The sequence below is a fragment of the Danio aesculapii genome, chromosome 18 (genome assembly GCF_903798145.1).
Source record: "Danio aesculapii chromosome 18, fDanAes4.1, whole genome shotgun sequence".
NCBI lineage: Eukaryota > Metazoa > Chordata > Actinopteri > Cypriniformes > Danionidae > Danio > Danio aesculapii.
In genome coordinates this window covers 49,545,854-49,561,426 of record NC_079452.1, presented here as the reverse complement: position 1 = coordinate 49,561,426, position 15,573 = coordinate 49,545,854, and the positions used below count along the sequence as shown (strand labels likewise).

Here is a 15,573-nt window from a genome sequence, read left to right as displayed (position 1 = left end):
GGAAGAGTCACATTTTGTCTTCCTTCAGACACTCACACACACACAATCTCTAAAGTACATGACCTGTGGCTGCACGGCTGTGTTAACTGACAAAGTGCTGCGTTCAAGGTTACCGGGCGCAAAGACCCCCTCGCTGGTGCTGACTGACCTAGCCAAGATCTCCTGAGGCTTGAAGGTGAAAGCCAAATGGACATGTGATGTCTCCAACAGCGAAGTGTCCTCAAAGACAGTCACTTTGTAGCAGTAGTTTTCCAGAGCTTAAAGGTAGTCACATTTTAGCAGTTCATTTTAGCTACAGTCCAGCTAAAGGTTTGAAATTGTTGCTAGTTACACTACAAGCTACCAAAAAACCTAGCCCTGTATACATTTCTGGAGATCGTGAATTATGTAGCCATAAATACGTATGACTGCATTTCATTTTTTAAATGAACACTACGGGATGGTAAGATGGTAAGATGGTTGCTTTTCGCGCTTACCAGCTGACCGCTTACCTCCGTATGGACGGTTTGTCAGCTATTACCAGTTTGTCCAGTTAGCTCGCCATTTACAATGGTGGACTTGAAATGCAGAGAGGAGATGACCACGACAATGGGGTTTGAGTCTGGTGAAGAACGGTTCCAGAAATTGGGTAAGACAAAAACAGAGACCAAAAAAATTAAATAAACAAGTAAATAACAGGGTGAAAGTGGTAAAACGTGGTAAAAATCAGACAAGGGCATTTCTTTTTCTGAATTGCTTTTTAAAACTGTCGGTTTAGGGAAGTTGGTGTACAGGTCAATTGCTGCTTTTTAAGGGGGAGGGTGGGTCAGTCAGTCAGTCAGTCGCCTCATCCTCTATTGGATTTATGTGAGAATAGCAGGCGTGAATGGCACTTGCGAGAGAAACTTGAGATCTCCGTACACAACGGCCTCTGGTGGATTTGCGAAAAAACTAAAACTGCAAAAAAACGTACATCCTAGGACGTATTTGGCGCTCTCTAGAAATGTATATAGCGGTACATTTTCAGTAAAAAAACAAACAAACTATATTTTATAATTAATACTAAGAAAAGTATAAAAAAAACTCTAGAACAGCGTTATATATTTTGCTCATCGATGTGTTTACATTATCCAAAATGTTTTGAAGAATGGACAAATAAAGAGAAATAAGCTATTTTAACTAGTAACATGGACCGTGTCCTGCTGTCATCATGGTAATTATGTAATTTACAATTTGTAAATCTTAAAAGAGAATGCAATGATATAAGTTAAATTTACATAAGACAACAAATGCATACATTTGAAGTCAGAATTATTATCCCTCCTTTTAACTTCTGGAGTTGGAGCTAAACTATGCAGGACACCAGCCCTCCAGAACTGAATTTGGACACCCCTGGTCTACAGAATAAAGTATCATTATCCAAACTTCAAAGATTTCCCTAAATACCCTAACTTGCCAATAGTTCATCGATTTAGCTTAGTTAAGGCTTTAAATGTCACTTTAAGCTGAATACTAGAGTCTTGAAAAATATCTACTAAAATATTTTTTAATGTCATTATGGAAAAGATGAAATAAATCATTTGAATCAGTTATTAAAACTATTAAGCTTAGAAATTTGGTTTTTCCGTTAAACAGAAATTGGGGAAAAATATACAGGGGGCTAATAATTCAGGAAGGCGAAACACTATTTTATAGCTCCAATTTTGCAACATGTATCAAATCAAATATTTATAAAAAATAAATTACGCCAAACATACCGTATTACAGACACCCATTCTCTTCTGAATATCTGGGAGTCTTATATAGTGACTCTCTGATGTTCACAAATGATATACAATATTCAAGAAATTGAGCAATAGACAAAGAAGCCCCTTTTTGCAGGGCATTAAAGTGTTTTCGCTGCCTCACTAACAATATGTTTCCAGCTGGTATACCTGCATCTTGAATGCATCTCTATTCATCACTTCTGTTCAGACTTCAGTGTGAGTTTGCAGAGTGTATGATTACAACTGAAGGGACTAACCTGATGTGACCTTCTGTAAAGTAGTTTTTGCAGGGTGGGATGTCTGATATGAATCCTTAATTTCAGTTAGATAATGGCTCTTGTTATCATTTTAAATGTGAATAAAGTTGAATCCAGCAAGAATTAGTGATTAAAATATGGCCACTGATTAACAAATTTGTTGCTTTGCTTTAATTTAGTTAAATCAAACTGTAGCACAAAGATATGGGTTCCATTACCTATTAAAGCAAGAACTGATACAAAATGTAATATTTTAATGTAATGTAAGTCACTTCACAAATGCATAAATTCAAGCAAAACTAAATTATTTGAACCAGACTAATACCATAAATCAGGGGTGCCCAAACTCAGTCCTGGAGGGTCAGTGTCCTGCAGATTTTAGCTTCAACTTGCCTCAAAACTCCTGCACAGACATTTCTAGAAAGCCTAGTAAGAGCTTGATTAGCTATCCCTGGGGTGTCTTATTGGGGTTGGTACTAAACTTAAACTTCGAGTTTGTGCACCCCTGCCATAAATGAATTATTTAATTCACCAAAATGAATCAGAATTCAGAATATATTGGATGCGTCTTAGATTGTTTGACTATGAAGCAGCTTAACATGATAAAAATTGACTTTTTAGTAAACCCATTGCTAAAAAAGCGAAAAGTTATCTTTACTTCAAAAAATGTAACTTGGAACTGTTAAATTGACTTAATATAACTTAATTTGTATAATTATGCACATAGTTTGTTTACTTAATCATTTTAAGGCAACAGGTTTATCAGTCAACTAATTGCTTTTTACTGTCTACACTTGTTTAAGTTGGATTTAAGTTGGAAGCTTTTATAGTTTTAATTTCTTTTTAAATTGTTTTTTTAGTTTCTCTTCATTGATTTCCTTACTTAAAACAATATTGCCTACAATAATTTTCCACCAACAGTCAGACTATGTGTACACCATTCATTGTCTTCTATGTATTACTGTCAGCATAGCTAGTTGTATATTGTTTTGGGAGTATGTTGTTGTATTTTGCACTGTCTGTATTTTGCACTGTCTGGAGCAAGCACCTAAGCTTTTAGTACACGTGCTGCTGAGAATGTGACAATAAAAGTGATTTGATTTGATTTGATTTGAAAAATAGAAACTGCCCCAAATAACCCTTTAAAACCCCAATCTAAATAGACTGGAAGATCTAGACTGGAATAGACAGAGTTTTTTATAGCATGGAGCTTGGCTACACTATAAACCCTAATAAATTGAGACTACTCATATGATTTGAGGAAAGGATTCCCTCAGTTCGTTTGAGTAATGAAAAATCGACAACTCAATTACTTGAGTTGACCAAATGTGGTCTCTTCACATAATTATTTAAAATGTTTAACTACAGATAACTTAAATGTTTAAATACAGATAACTTAAATTGGCCCATAGACTAAACTTCCAAATTTTTCAGCTTTTCTATTTATTAGTTACTTACTTACCCCCAGGGCCGTTTATATCGAAGTTGATACAAACGCAACCATCACTGCGCTACAGTGTCACTCCTGCATGTATGTCAATTGAGAAAAATGTATATAAGCATTTAAATATCTACTTACTAATTCAACTTTTCTCTTATGTCAGATGGGTTCAGGTAGTGCCTCTGTCCTGCTGCGCATCAGCAAAGTTCCACATCACAAGCAATATGACCACCTTGTGTCATATAACATTTATCAACCAATCAGTGTGGTTGTCAAGGCAGAATTTTAAGCGAAAACCATAATTTTAAACAGAGACATACTGAATGGTTTAAAGAAATTAAAATGTTATGTTCAGCGAACCTAAAATATTAATTAAATGTTTTTTGCTGCCGAATAAGTAAGTTAAACACACCCGATTGAGTTTTTATGCCAAAACTTGGTATTTTAAGTAATGTCAAGTTATATTAACTTAATATCTTTAGTAATGACAACAGCGTGGTTTACAGTATACTCCATTTTCAGTTAGTTCCTCCCCAACACTGCTCATAAGGATGCAATGAGATTTCTGCTAGGCTCTGAATTATAAATAAAGCCTATCAGTGGACCAGATGCACATGATGTACAGTGCTGCCCATCGCGCTCCTTTCTGTATCTCCTCTAGGCTTAAGGGAAAGATGGCATCACCACTTATTCTCTCCTTTAGTCCCTCTCTCTTCCGCTTGAGCCACATCACAGAAAACCTGCAGCCGCTACACATGCAGAGCCCAGACATGCTGCTTGTAATGGATACCGTGCTGTCTTCAGACACACTCGCTGCATCACATTACCATGTACAGGAGGCCGCTGGTGGATATGTGCTGATTCAGAGTCAGCGTGTGCAGTCTGAGGAGAGAGTAATGAGGCTATGTGGAGGCGCAGTGCCCTGGAGCAGCCAATGCTTCACTCAAGTGCTGTGATGTGAGGCCAATATCAAAGTCCCTCTTTAAAAGTCCACAATGCACTGCAGTGAGGCCCACAGATACAAACCTGAAATCACACACAGGCCCTCGAGGGGAACCTAGACTATTTAAACAACCATTAAGAGCTCTCTATTCAATATTCTGAGGTGCTCACAGAGGAGGAAAGAATCGAAATGGAGAACAAAGATAGGGTGTGGGAAAAGAGCCTTTGGCGGGGATGTCCAGGTTATGAATGAATCATTCCCTTCTCTGTCAGTTCATTTGAAGTATTGGTTAGAATGTAAGAACGATAAATAGTGACTACGTTTACATGGATATAGTAATCAAATTATTTGCCTTAATCTGAATAAGACAATAATATGAAGGTGTTTACATGAGTTGATCTTTAAAAGTTCCTTTCATAACCCCATTTTACATGTTATAGCACATAATTCGATTAAAGTCATTGCATCATCGCACTATCCACATTTCCTCTGGAGTTTCATGCAATTTCAGATGTTTCATTTTTAATTTGTCAACTTTATCTGCAGTTTGGCACTTTCACTTTCATTCAGGAACATTTCATGCATGCCCCCTATGACAAACGAGATATTGGATGAGAGTATGAACTGCTGGAAGAGTGTTTGATACCGCACACCGTATGAGTAAAAAAACCTCCGCATTTCACAATGCAGGTGTCTGTGGTCTTACTCACTCAGCATGTGCAGGAATAGTGTCAAAAAAATGTGTGTGTGGACTATCCTGTCACAAAATGCGGTGAAAATCCCACATGACGGTAATAGTTTAATTAGGGTGTTTACATGTCTGTACTGCACTTCAACAATGCAACTAAAATCGGCATACTCCACATGTCTTAATTCGATTTCTGTTTAGTTCGATTATGACCTTAATCTGATTAAATTAATCAAAATTCGCTGTTTACATGGTAGACTCTTAATCAGAGTATTGTCTTAATCGTATTAAAACAAATTATTGGTGTCAATGTAAACATACTCAGTGAAGCATTTGATGTAATCTGTGTAACATCATGAAGAATGTGAGTGCAGGGTGAAAAATGTAATGAAAAAAAAGTGTAATGAAAAGAATGCAAGGTTTTTACAAAGTTGTTTAAACTTCATAAATCCTTATATGAGATAAGATGTGCAAAATATGTGAACATGGTCAGAGACATGAATACATGGGAAAACTGGAGTGCCTAAATCCACTTTTTTCATTTACTGTTATATACTAACCTTGAGTATATCCTTATCTTTATTAAACGTGGTGACTTTCATTTGATAAAATATAATGATTTTTTATAAAAATGTACATTTATTTATCGTTATAAATAACTTATTTGGTCACACTTTATATTAAGTGGCCTAAGCTACTATGTACTTACATTTAGATCAATTATTTTGGTACAATGCATTATTGTGTACATACATGTTATTACAATGTACTTATATTTAAAAAATGTTAATGTAAATACAATTTAATTACTATAATTACATTTATAATTACACTGTGGACCCATCCTTAAACCTACCCATACCACCAAACCCATCCTAAACATATCCCATTTCAAAAGCACCATAAGTGTTTTGTAATACAATTGGTATCCAAAAAGTGCTTTGCATTTATTATTTATTATATACATATATAGATCACATTTTTGAAAATACACTATACATTATATAACTGCAGGTTAACTATGTATATGCTTGACCACTTTACTGCCCACCATACTCAAATGCTTAACTCTTTCTGATTTTGATTGTAATTTAATAATATATGAAGCTGCATTGGAATTAATTTTTTTATTTTTTGTGAAAAATATTATACGAACAAATCTAAATTGAATTGAATTGAACATTTTGTGCCACTTAATATATAGTAGGACCAAATCGTCTACTAAGTAAAATAGTCTTTCATCTCAATGTAAGATATTGTCCATTGTTATAGTATATCACTTGTGCCTCATCCAATCATGTGCCTCATCCAAGTTTAGACTAGACTAGAATCTATATGTTGTTTTATCCTTCAAACGCTGCGTTCGAATGACAATTGTGTCCCAACTGCATGACAAGAGCATAGCATTTCGATTTCCTCTTACATCTAAAGAAAATACTACAAAAAATACAATACTATTTAAAAAAGAATACTATCTAAAAAATACAAACACTTTTAAAATGTTGACTTTTATCTCACTAAAATGTGAATAGGTTTAAATCTTTCAAAAAAATGCAGCCTTTGACGTGGCTATATTACTTTTAGGTAAGTGTTGACATTTTGCACTAGTTCATGAAGCTATTCCCTGAGATGAACTGCATGCACTGAAGGCTGAGTGAGTGCAGGCAGGGAGGAGTTGCTCTGGTCTTGAGGAATGTGAGGTGGGAGAGGCAGCTGCAGATTACAGATGTGCCAGCCAACATGAGGGGAATTCCCACAAGATGCACACAAATACTTAAAATGTTGAAATAACAGTCAACATTTTAGCAAACAAAAAACAAAAAACAAAAAAAACTGCTTGATGAGAAAGACGAAAGACAAGAGATGAAACCAATGTTCTGCTGATTCCAAATGAAAGTGAGCATCATCACATAGAACTGACTATGAAGAAACTATCAACTATAATAAAGCTATATGTAAGGTAATTTGATTGAAACATATAAATATAACATATATATAATATATATATAAATATATGGCAAGACAAAAAGGGAGAAAAAAACAGTAGCTTTTTATATCCTTGATGTTATTGGGATCGCACTTCAGCTACAAAAAGCCGATATATATCCTGTGAAGAATATTTTTGTTTGATACTACTAGGATGCCAAGACCAGGAGATTGCTTTGAACTGAAGTAAATAACCTCAGGCTTTTGGAAGAAATTGCCATTTTCTTAAAGCCAACTAGATACGTGCACAGTCAAACACACATACTTTCAAACCTCTACTTTGCACATGAGCACATGAACTCAAGGATTTATTATTGTCCAGAATATGCACCTTTTGTCTCCAAGGGTTATTAGCAACAAAAATAATTGCACAATTGTATCTTATTGATTGATTTATTTTTTATTTTGCTGTCTTCAGTAGTTTGTTGTTGTTTTTTTATTTCCAACTGTGAAATATATCAGTGTAGTTACTTTAGGGACAAACTAGGTACCACAAAAACAAATCAACAATACATGAGTGAACACATTAGGAAAAAGTTATACTGTGCTGATTATAAAATTCACATCACAAACTCTAGATGTACAGCAAATGTGTAAAAACTAACATACTTTAGTGGTGAGAGAACTGAATAGCTTTTTTTTTTTTTTTTTGAAAGATCAAGAATAACATTCCCTCTCACCTGAGCCCTTTTATACTGTAAAAACGATGCTTGGAATTCACTGATAGCATTGCTCAACACATTGATAACATTATGATAGCAGGTGTTAAACTGGTGTGTTTCTCCATACAGCTGTAGCTCAATGGACATGCAGGGTTGAGTATGGATCTAGGATCCCACTGGTCCTTCTTTATTCTGTCTCCTCACAATGTTCTCCCCTCCCTCTCTCCTGCCTGGTCCTGTAGATAAGCCAAAACCTGCACCTCCTCCCTCAAGCTCCTCTCCCCAGTCTGAGCAGGTGAGCAGCCTCAAATAAGTCTCCAAAGATTACACATTTACTTTCAGAGCAGGCAGTGCGGCAAAACCAACAGCAGAATCTCAATCTAGCCTCCGCCGTTTCCCCTTCCTCTTCCCAAGCACACCTTTCCTTAATAAACCCTGGCTATCTGTCCAGCATACTGAACGGTTATAGCTGGGACTATTACAGAGATAAGGCGAGACTCTTTTTCCACTTCTGCCGGCCCTCTTCACTGTCCATCCATAACAGAGCTAAATACCTCATGCGTGAACCCTCTTTGTGCTCACGTGGCTCTAAACCGGACGAACAAGCTCATGCTGAAATCTTTCTTCATCCGTCAGTTTTATTTACTCTAATGGTCAATGTGCAACTTGAGTTGATAGAGTAAGCTCACTTTGGTTAATGTGTAAGCAGAGGGCGAGTCTTAGTGGATTTGAGTCACAAGCATGTGCAATTCTTTTAACTGAAGGTCACATCCGGTATTACGGTCATATTTCATAAGATGCAAAGCTTTTGGTTTGATTGAAGCATGTCGAGCATTCGTTCTTATCAATTTTTTTATTGACGTGAGTCACTAAGCTCACATTGGAAGGGAGAAACTAAAAGTATGACTGCATTTCACATAATTGCAGCTTTATTCTTCATAATTTAAATTTTATATCTCGTAATAGGTCTCGGAATATGGTTTTATTTCTTATGTTAAATTTTATAATCATAAAATTACTGTTTTTATTTCTAAGTCAGAAATGACCTCTATAAAAAGAGTGCATTGTGATTCAACGAGAATGGGTCGAGTAAAGGACTGTCAGAGGAGTGTGCTGGGGCTTTATGGGTCGCGTGCTCACACACCCTGCCTGCGCATGTCTTTGATGTGACACACAGCGCAGTTGTTCCAGCTGCTTTATCACAATCCTTCACTCCTAACCCTGACCCTATCCACTGTGCTCATAAAACTCCTCTTGCCGCTGCCACAGTATCGCCTAGTGTGCAGCTCAACTTCATTAAATCAGAATTAAGAGCTAAGTTCACATTAAAGAACTACACATGATCCTAGAGAAATATAGGTCACATTTTATTTTAGGTGTCTTTAACTACTGTGGTACTTATCTATAGTTTTATGTATTAATGTGTTCCTTTTGCTGCTACTGGCGTGGGATAAGGTTAGGTGCATTTAAGGCTAGGTTAAGGTGTAGAAGTTTGTTCGGATTAATTACAAATGTAAAGCATTTTTAGTTTTTTAAGACTTTAAAAAAATATTTGTAATTAAAATTTCCCATACTTTGTGATCAATGGGTTTTTGTTTATTTACAAATTCTGATTGAATTAAAGGATCACTGAACTTTGTCAATCCACCACAGACACGCCCTTTGACAAAAACTCTTTGACTCAAAAACTAGATCTACACTATTTAACATCACAAAGGTCTTTAGATTAAACTAATAGAACATGGATTCGATCTGATAACATTTCTAGGAGGAGTTTGTTACAGTGTAAAACATGTCATTTCCATGTCATTACAGATTGACGAAAACTCTAGATCTTTGCAACTTAACATCCCCAAGTTCTTTAGATGACAATGACCAATTTTGGTGTTAATCTGATAAAATCCCTAGAAGCAGTTCGTTAAAATACAATGCCTGGAAAAGGCAAAAACTGCACTTTTTCGGCAGAGGAAATTAAGAATTTCTGACTTCCTGTTGGGTTTGAGATTTCGCTCCAAGAGACTTTATTGTAGGTATTGGCTTGTTTGATGTGTATGCCAATTTTGGTACATGTGCATGAAACAGCTCAGAGGCTACTTCGTCAAATGTGTATAGGTAGCACTGTTGAGCCGTTTTGCCACATCCACCTCTGAAATCCATAAAAAATGAAAATTTTAGACCCTCAAAAATGCTATTCATTTTTGCGAAGAAGAAGAAGAAGAAGAAATGGAGCAATTCCAATAGGGCCTCGCACCACGGTACTTGGTCCCTAATTATTGCACCTTGATTTCTGCTTTCAACAAAGTGAACTGACTGACATTTTTAGTAGTTTGAAACAATGTATTGTCTAGGTTTGTCACACTTCTTGTTCACTATGTTTTAAACTAGTAAATATATCAATAAAAGTCATTTTAAATTTTGAGTATATTTTTCATTATCAAAAGAGCAAAGATTAAGGACCTATAATACAATTAGAACATTGTATATAATAAAAAAAAGAAAACTGAGCACATACATGTACACACTAAGTACACTATACCAAAACTATTTTCAATGTTATTACAAAGTAGTTTGTTAAAGGCACTGGAAAATGAAATGCCACTCTTACTGTGAAAACAGGAATTACTGGATAAGTTGAATTATTTTGCAATCTCCACAGACATATGTCATTATTTTTATACTGTACATACTGGATATTCTGTCCCCTAACCCTAACTGTACTCTCACAGAAAATGTTGAATTTCAAAACACATAAATTTTTATCTTTTTGAGTTACTTGAACACATGAAATATCCTCAAACTGTTTACATTTGAATTCTCATGTCATTATACACATTTGTATCCTCATAAACCACATAAACCTGCCCACAGCTATTATTTCGTTTAGCCTGTGCCTCCAGAGAATTAACTAAATTGAGTATTTCATCTCTGAAATGCAGTCCTTTATTAAGTAGAGCAAGAATATAAAGGTGTTTTCAGGTCTCTGCTATGTGTTTGTCTGTGTCTCTGTGTGTGTGTGTGTGTCCATCCTCTCCTCTCTCAACAGGAACTCTTATCACATAATGAAAAACAGCCAGTGGTGATGGGACTGTGGGCACAAGGACAAGTGATCATAATAGAGGACGTTAGGAGAAAACATCAAAATTTCTCCTCATAAACCACATGAAAGGAAAACCTCTAGACAAGCCCTGCAAATAGAAACAGAACTAATGCTTCTGAGAAGGATCACGGAAGGATATTATAATATAAAAATTCATGCTTTCCTGTTCGTACTGTACTTCTCTTTCAATCTATTCCTTCTCAAGCTGCTCCAACAACAGTGTTCAAGTTGGAAGAAGACATTATGTTGCATCATACTTGGCCTCTACTTGGTATTCAGGGTGTTCAGGACATTTCTGGGTCAATGTCATTGTTACTGAACCTTCAGTCTCTGGGTTTGCAGCATAGACTCTATCAACTGACTCATGTCAACTGACTTGCTGTCAATGAATCATATGACATGAGAAAGAATGAAGGATGCTGTAAGGGAGCTGGGATGGTTCTGACAAGAAAAAAATATGATGGTTTGAAAAAATGAGGTTGGCGATGGACGAAAAATGTCCCAAAATAGCCAAATCAATGCTAAACTAAAGCTTATATAATGGCAAGATTCAGAAATCGTATATGAGTTTGCATATCCTGCATATTTTGCCTCTCTTGGATATCAAATCTCTTAAGGTCAGCATTTTTATTTACAATTAATTTTCCACCATTGCCATAAAATTAGTATGGTACATGAATGGTAACTTCCATAGAATAACTTGTGCTCACTTTGAATGTTGACGATTTTTACTTTGGATTTTAAAGTTGTTCTGTAGATATTGCATTTTAAAAAGTCGTTCAAAAAGACACACATACACTCACTGGCCACTTTATTAGGTACACCTGTCCACATTAGTGATCTCCTAATATTTTCACACATAACCATCTCTAGGGTTTACAGAGGATGGTCTGAAAAAGAAAAAATATCCAGTGAGCGGCAGTTCTGTGGGCACGAATGCCTTGATGTCAGAGGTGGCCAGACTGGTTCCAACTGATATAAAGGCAACAGTAACTCAAATAACCACTTGTTACAACCAAGGTATGCAGGAGAGCATCTCTGAACGCACAACACGTCGATCCTTGAGGCAGATGAGCTACAGCAGCAGAAGACCACACCAGGTGCCACTCCTGTCAGCTAAGAACAGGAAACTGAGGCTACAATTTACACAGGCTCACCAAAATTGGACAATAGAAGATTGGAAAAATGTTGCCCGGTCTGATGAGTCTTGATTTCTACGGCTGGTGGTGGTGGTGTAATGGTGTGCGGGATATTTTCTCGGCACACATTGGGCCCATTAGTACCAGTTGATTACAGAGTCAACGCCACAGTCTACCTGAGTATTGTTGCTGACCATGTCCATCCCTTTATGACCCATCTTTTCATGGCACGAATCATCTCAGACTAGTTTCTTGAACATGACAATGAGATCACTGTACTCAAATGGCCTCCACAGTCACAAGTGTCAATCCAACAGAGCACCTTTGGGGTGTGGTGGAATAGGAGATTCGCATCATGGATGTGCAGCTGACAATCTGCAGAAACTGTGTGATGCTATCATGTCAATATGATCCAAAATCTTTGAGGAATATTTCCAGTACCTTGTTGAATCTATGCCACAAATGATTAAGGCAGTTCAAAAGGCAAAAGAGTGTCCAACCCAGTACTTGTAAGGTGTCCCTAATAAAGTGGCCGGTGAATGTACATTTTAATCTACTATTTCAATAATTTAAATACATAACCAGAACCTAACCAGTCATAAACCAGATATAAAAGTCAATTTCAATACATGTGTAAGTGTTCCAATGATATTGAATATAATTTTCCATCCCTGGAAATTACCCTGTCAAATTTCTATCCTTTCCAGACCTGTGGAAACCCTGTATAACCCGATACTGTGTTATGGCGTGACCGCAGTCATTTTTTGCAATGAAAACTTTCCACACAATGATAAGGTAACTAATCATGGTAGTTAAAACTGCTTTCAGTTGTTTAGAATGTAATCAACATGTAAGTAATGATGCGGACACATTAACAACATTAGCATGCTACAGTTTTAAAAACCTACATAACAGTGAGCAGAGTGAGCAGAAGCATTGGCACTGAGTCACTATTGCTGTAGGTAGATCAGATGTGACAGGTGGCCAACACTGAGCAGGCCTGCAGCTGAACCTCTCCATCTTTACACTTGATTTCCCTCTCCACTGCATACAGTATGGCTCAGTGCCCTAAGAGTGGCCTGAAACGCTCTCTCAAGAGACGGCCACTGCCTACAGCTTCAACGTGCAGTTACCACAAAAAAAAACTGCTTACTCACTCTGTGCGGCCCATGGTCAGCAGCGTTATCACACTCTGCATTATTTATGACTTTCACTTCTCCTTCATAAACCCTCCTTTGATCTGTCTATATTTCGCACATCTATATTTCTGTGTTAAGTATATATTTTATCACAAGTTCTTGTGTATGAACATGGTCAGCAAAAATAAATTTAAAGTGAAACAGTTGAGGCAGTTATAATAGTTTTTTATTTTTTTTATTATTTTTAAAGTTTTTTTATATTCACCAATTAATTATGTATAATAGGGTAGAGAATACATTAAATAATACTTAAAAACATAATATTAATAATAAAAATAAAATACAATTTAAAGCATACATATTATAAATTTATTTATTTGTTAATAATGTTATTATAAATAATAATAATAATAATAATAATAATAATAATAATAATTATAGGCCTTACGGTTTGGCCTGGGCAATAGTGATTATGGCAGAAGTAAAATAATAATAATAATAATAATAATAATAATAATAATAATAATAATAATAATAATAATAATAATAATAATAATAATAATAATAATAATAAAAATCCTTACAAAAACAATAGGGTTTCAGCGCTTCGAGCTCGAACCCCTAATAATAATAATAATAATAATAATAATAATAATAATAATAATAATAATAATAATAATAATAATAATAATAATAATAATAATAATAATACAAGCCAGTGAATTGTTCATAATAGGACATGGAATATGGTGGATTTCAATTTTTAATTATTTTAATTTATTATATATCTACATCTAAATCTAATCATTAAAACTCATCAATTGGGGGTTACAAGAAGAAAGATCAAATAAAATTTTAAATTATAGTTGCAATCATATCAGTAGTAATAATGATATTCATAATCATAATAATTATTACAATACAAATAAATAAATATAATATAATAATATTTAGATTTTGTTTACAAAATCACAATATCATATATGATCAAGGAAAGCAAATGTTTTATTATTATTATTATTATTATTATTATTATTTTAAGTGTATAAAAAATTAAATAGTAATAAATTAAATTAATTAATTAATTCATTCATTCATTTATTCATTCATTCATTAAATTAATTAATTAAATAAATAAAATAATAAATGAATAAATAAAATAATTAAAGTAACTAAAATAAATAAATAAATAATAAACAAATAAATAAAATACTTTAAATAAATAAATACATACATTTATATATTTATTTATTTAATTAAATGATTAAAATAAAACAAATTAAATTAAATTAAATTAAATTAAATTAAATTAAATTAAATTAAATTAAATTAAATTAAATTAAATTAAATTAAATTAAATTAAATTAAATTAAATAGTGCTTTTAGGTTCAGCTATTTAATATGAAAGCAAATGTCTGAAAACGTGTTACTCATATGTGTATACAAGATGATCTTTCCCTACCTTCCCCATGGGTTTGGGAGAGTCCCAGCTCCTGTCTATAGACGGGGGAATCTGGTAAACATCCTGTGTCTGGTTCACAGAGGGTGGCACCTGGTACACATCCTGCCCAGGACACTGCCCTCCTGCGGCGGGTGGCACCTGGTAGATGTCCTGGCCTGGTGCATTAATGGAGGGGGGCACCTGGTAGACATCCTGTGAAGTGGGAGGGTACTGCACATGACTTTGCTTTTGTGTCAAAGCAGGGGCTTTAGGTTGGGGCTGTGGAGTCGGGGGGCCGGAGGGCACCTGGTAGAGGCTGGAGCCATGGCTGGGGGGCAGCATGTAAACGCCGTCTGGGTTGGTGGAGTTGGCAGAGCCGGAGGGGGTAAAGGCGGGGTGCATGGCCGTGTACTGGGCTGCAGGGGGGATCTTGTTGTAGGCACTCTGAGGCAGGTTGATGAGGCTCTGGGTTGGGCTGGGTTGGTTCGCTAACTGCTGCAGCTGCTGCTGCTGCTGCTTATCATACATGCCAACAAGTATTTTCAGCCTGTTGCCAGGAACAATTCCTTGCCGGCCATGCAGCGAACAGAGCCACCAGCCTTCCAAGCCCTGCGTGTCCCGCTCCAGCACGGTCATGATGTCGCCTTTCCGAAAGGACAACTCGTCCGGAGACTCCGCCACATTGTCATAAAGGGCTTTTGCCAACACATTCTGCAAGAGAGAGAAGAGAGACAGGTTGAGTTTATGTTGTAAACAATGAAGCACATAAATCAAAATAGAGGGTGACACGGTGACGCAGTGGGTAGCACGATCGCCTCACAGCAAGAAGGTTGCTGGTTCGAGTCTCGGCTTGGTCAGTTGGCATTTCTGTGTGAAGTTTGCTTGTGCTCCCTGTGTTTGTGTGGGTTTCCTCCGGGTGCTCCAGTTTCCCCCACAGTCTAAAGACACGCGCTATAGGTGAATTCAATAAACTAAATTGGCCTTAGCATATGAGGGTGTGTGAATGAGTGTGTATGGATGTTTCCCAATATTGGG

General features: G+C 35.9%; 1 protein-coding gene across 4 annotated transcripts in view; it reads right to left on the bottom strand.

Annotated features, from left to right (window-relative positions):
- Positions 1-15,573, bottom strand: part of bcar1 (BCAR1 scaffold protein, Cas family member) — a 182,216-nt gene that overhangs the window by 37,630 nt on the left and 129,013 nt on the right. For all 4 annotated transcript variants that reach the window (XM_056477809.1, XM_056477810.1, XM_056477812.1 and 1 more), the window contains one exon: positions 14,560-15,249. In XM_056477809.1, coding sequence (XP_056333784.1) covers positions 14,560-15,249 — 690 coding nt within the window. The remainder of the gene's footprint in view (positions 1-14,559; positions 15,250-15,573) is intronic.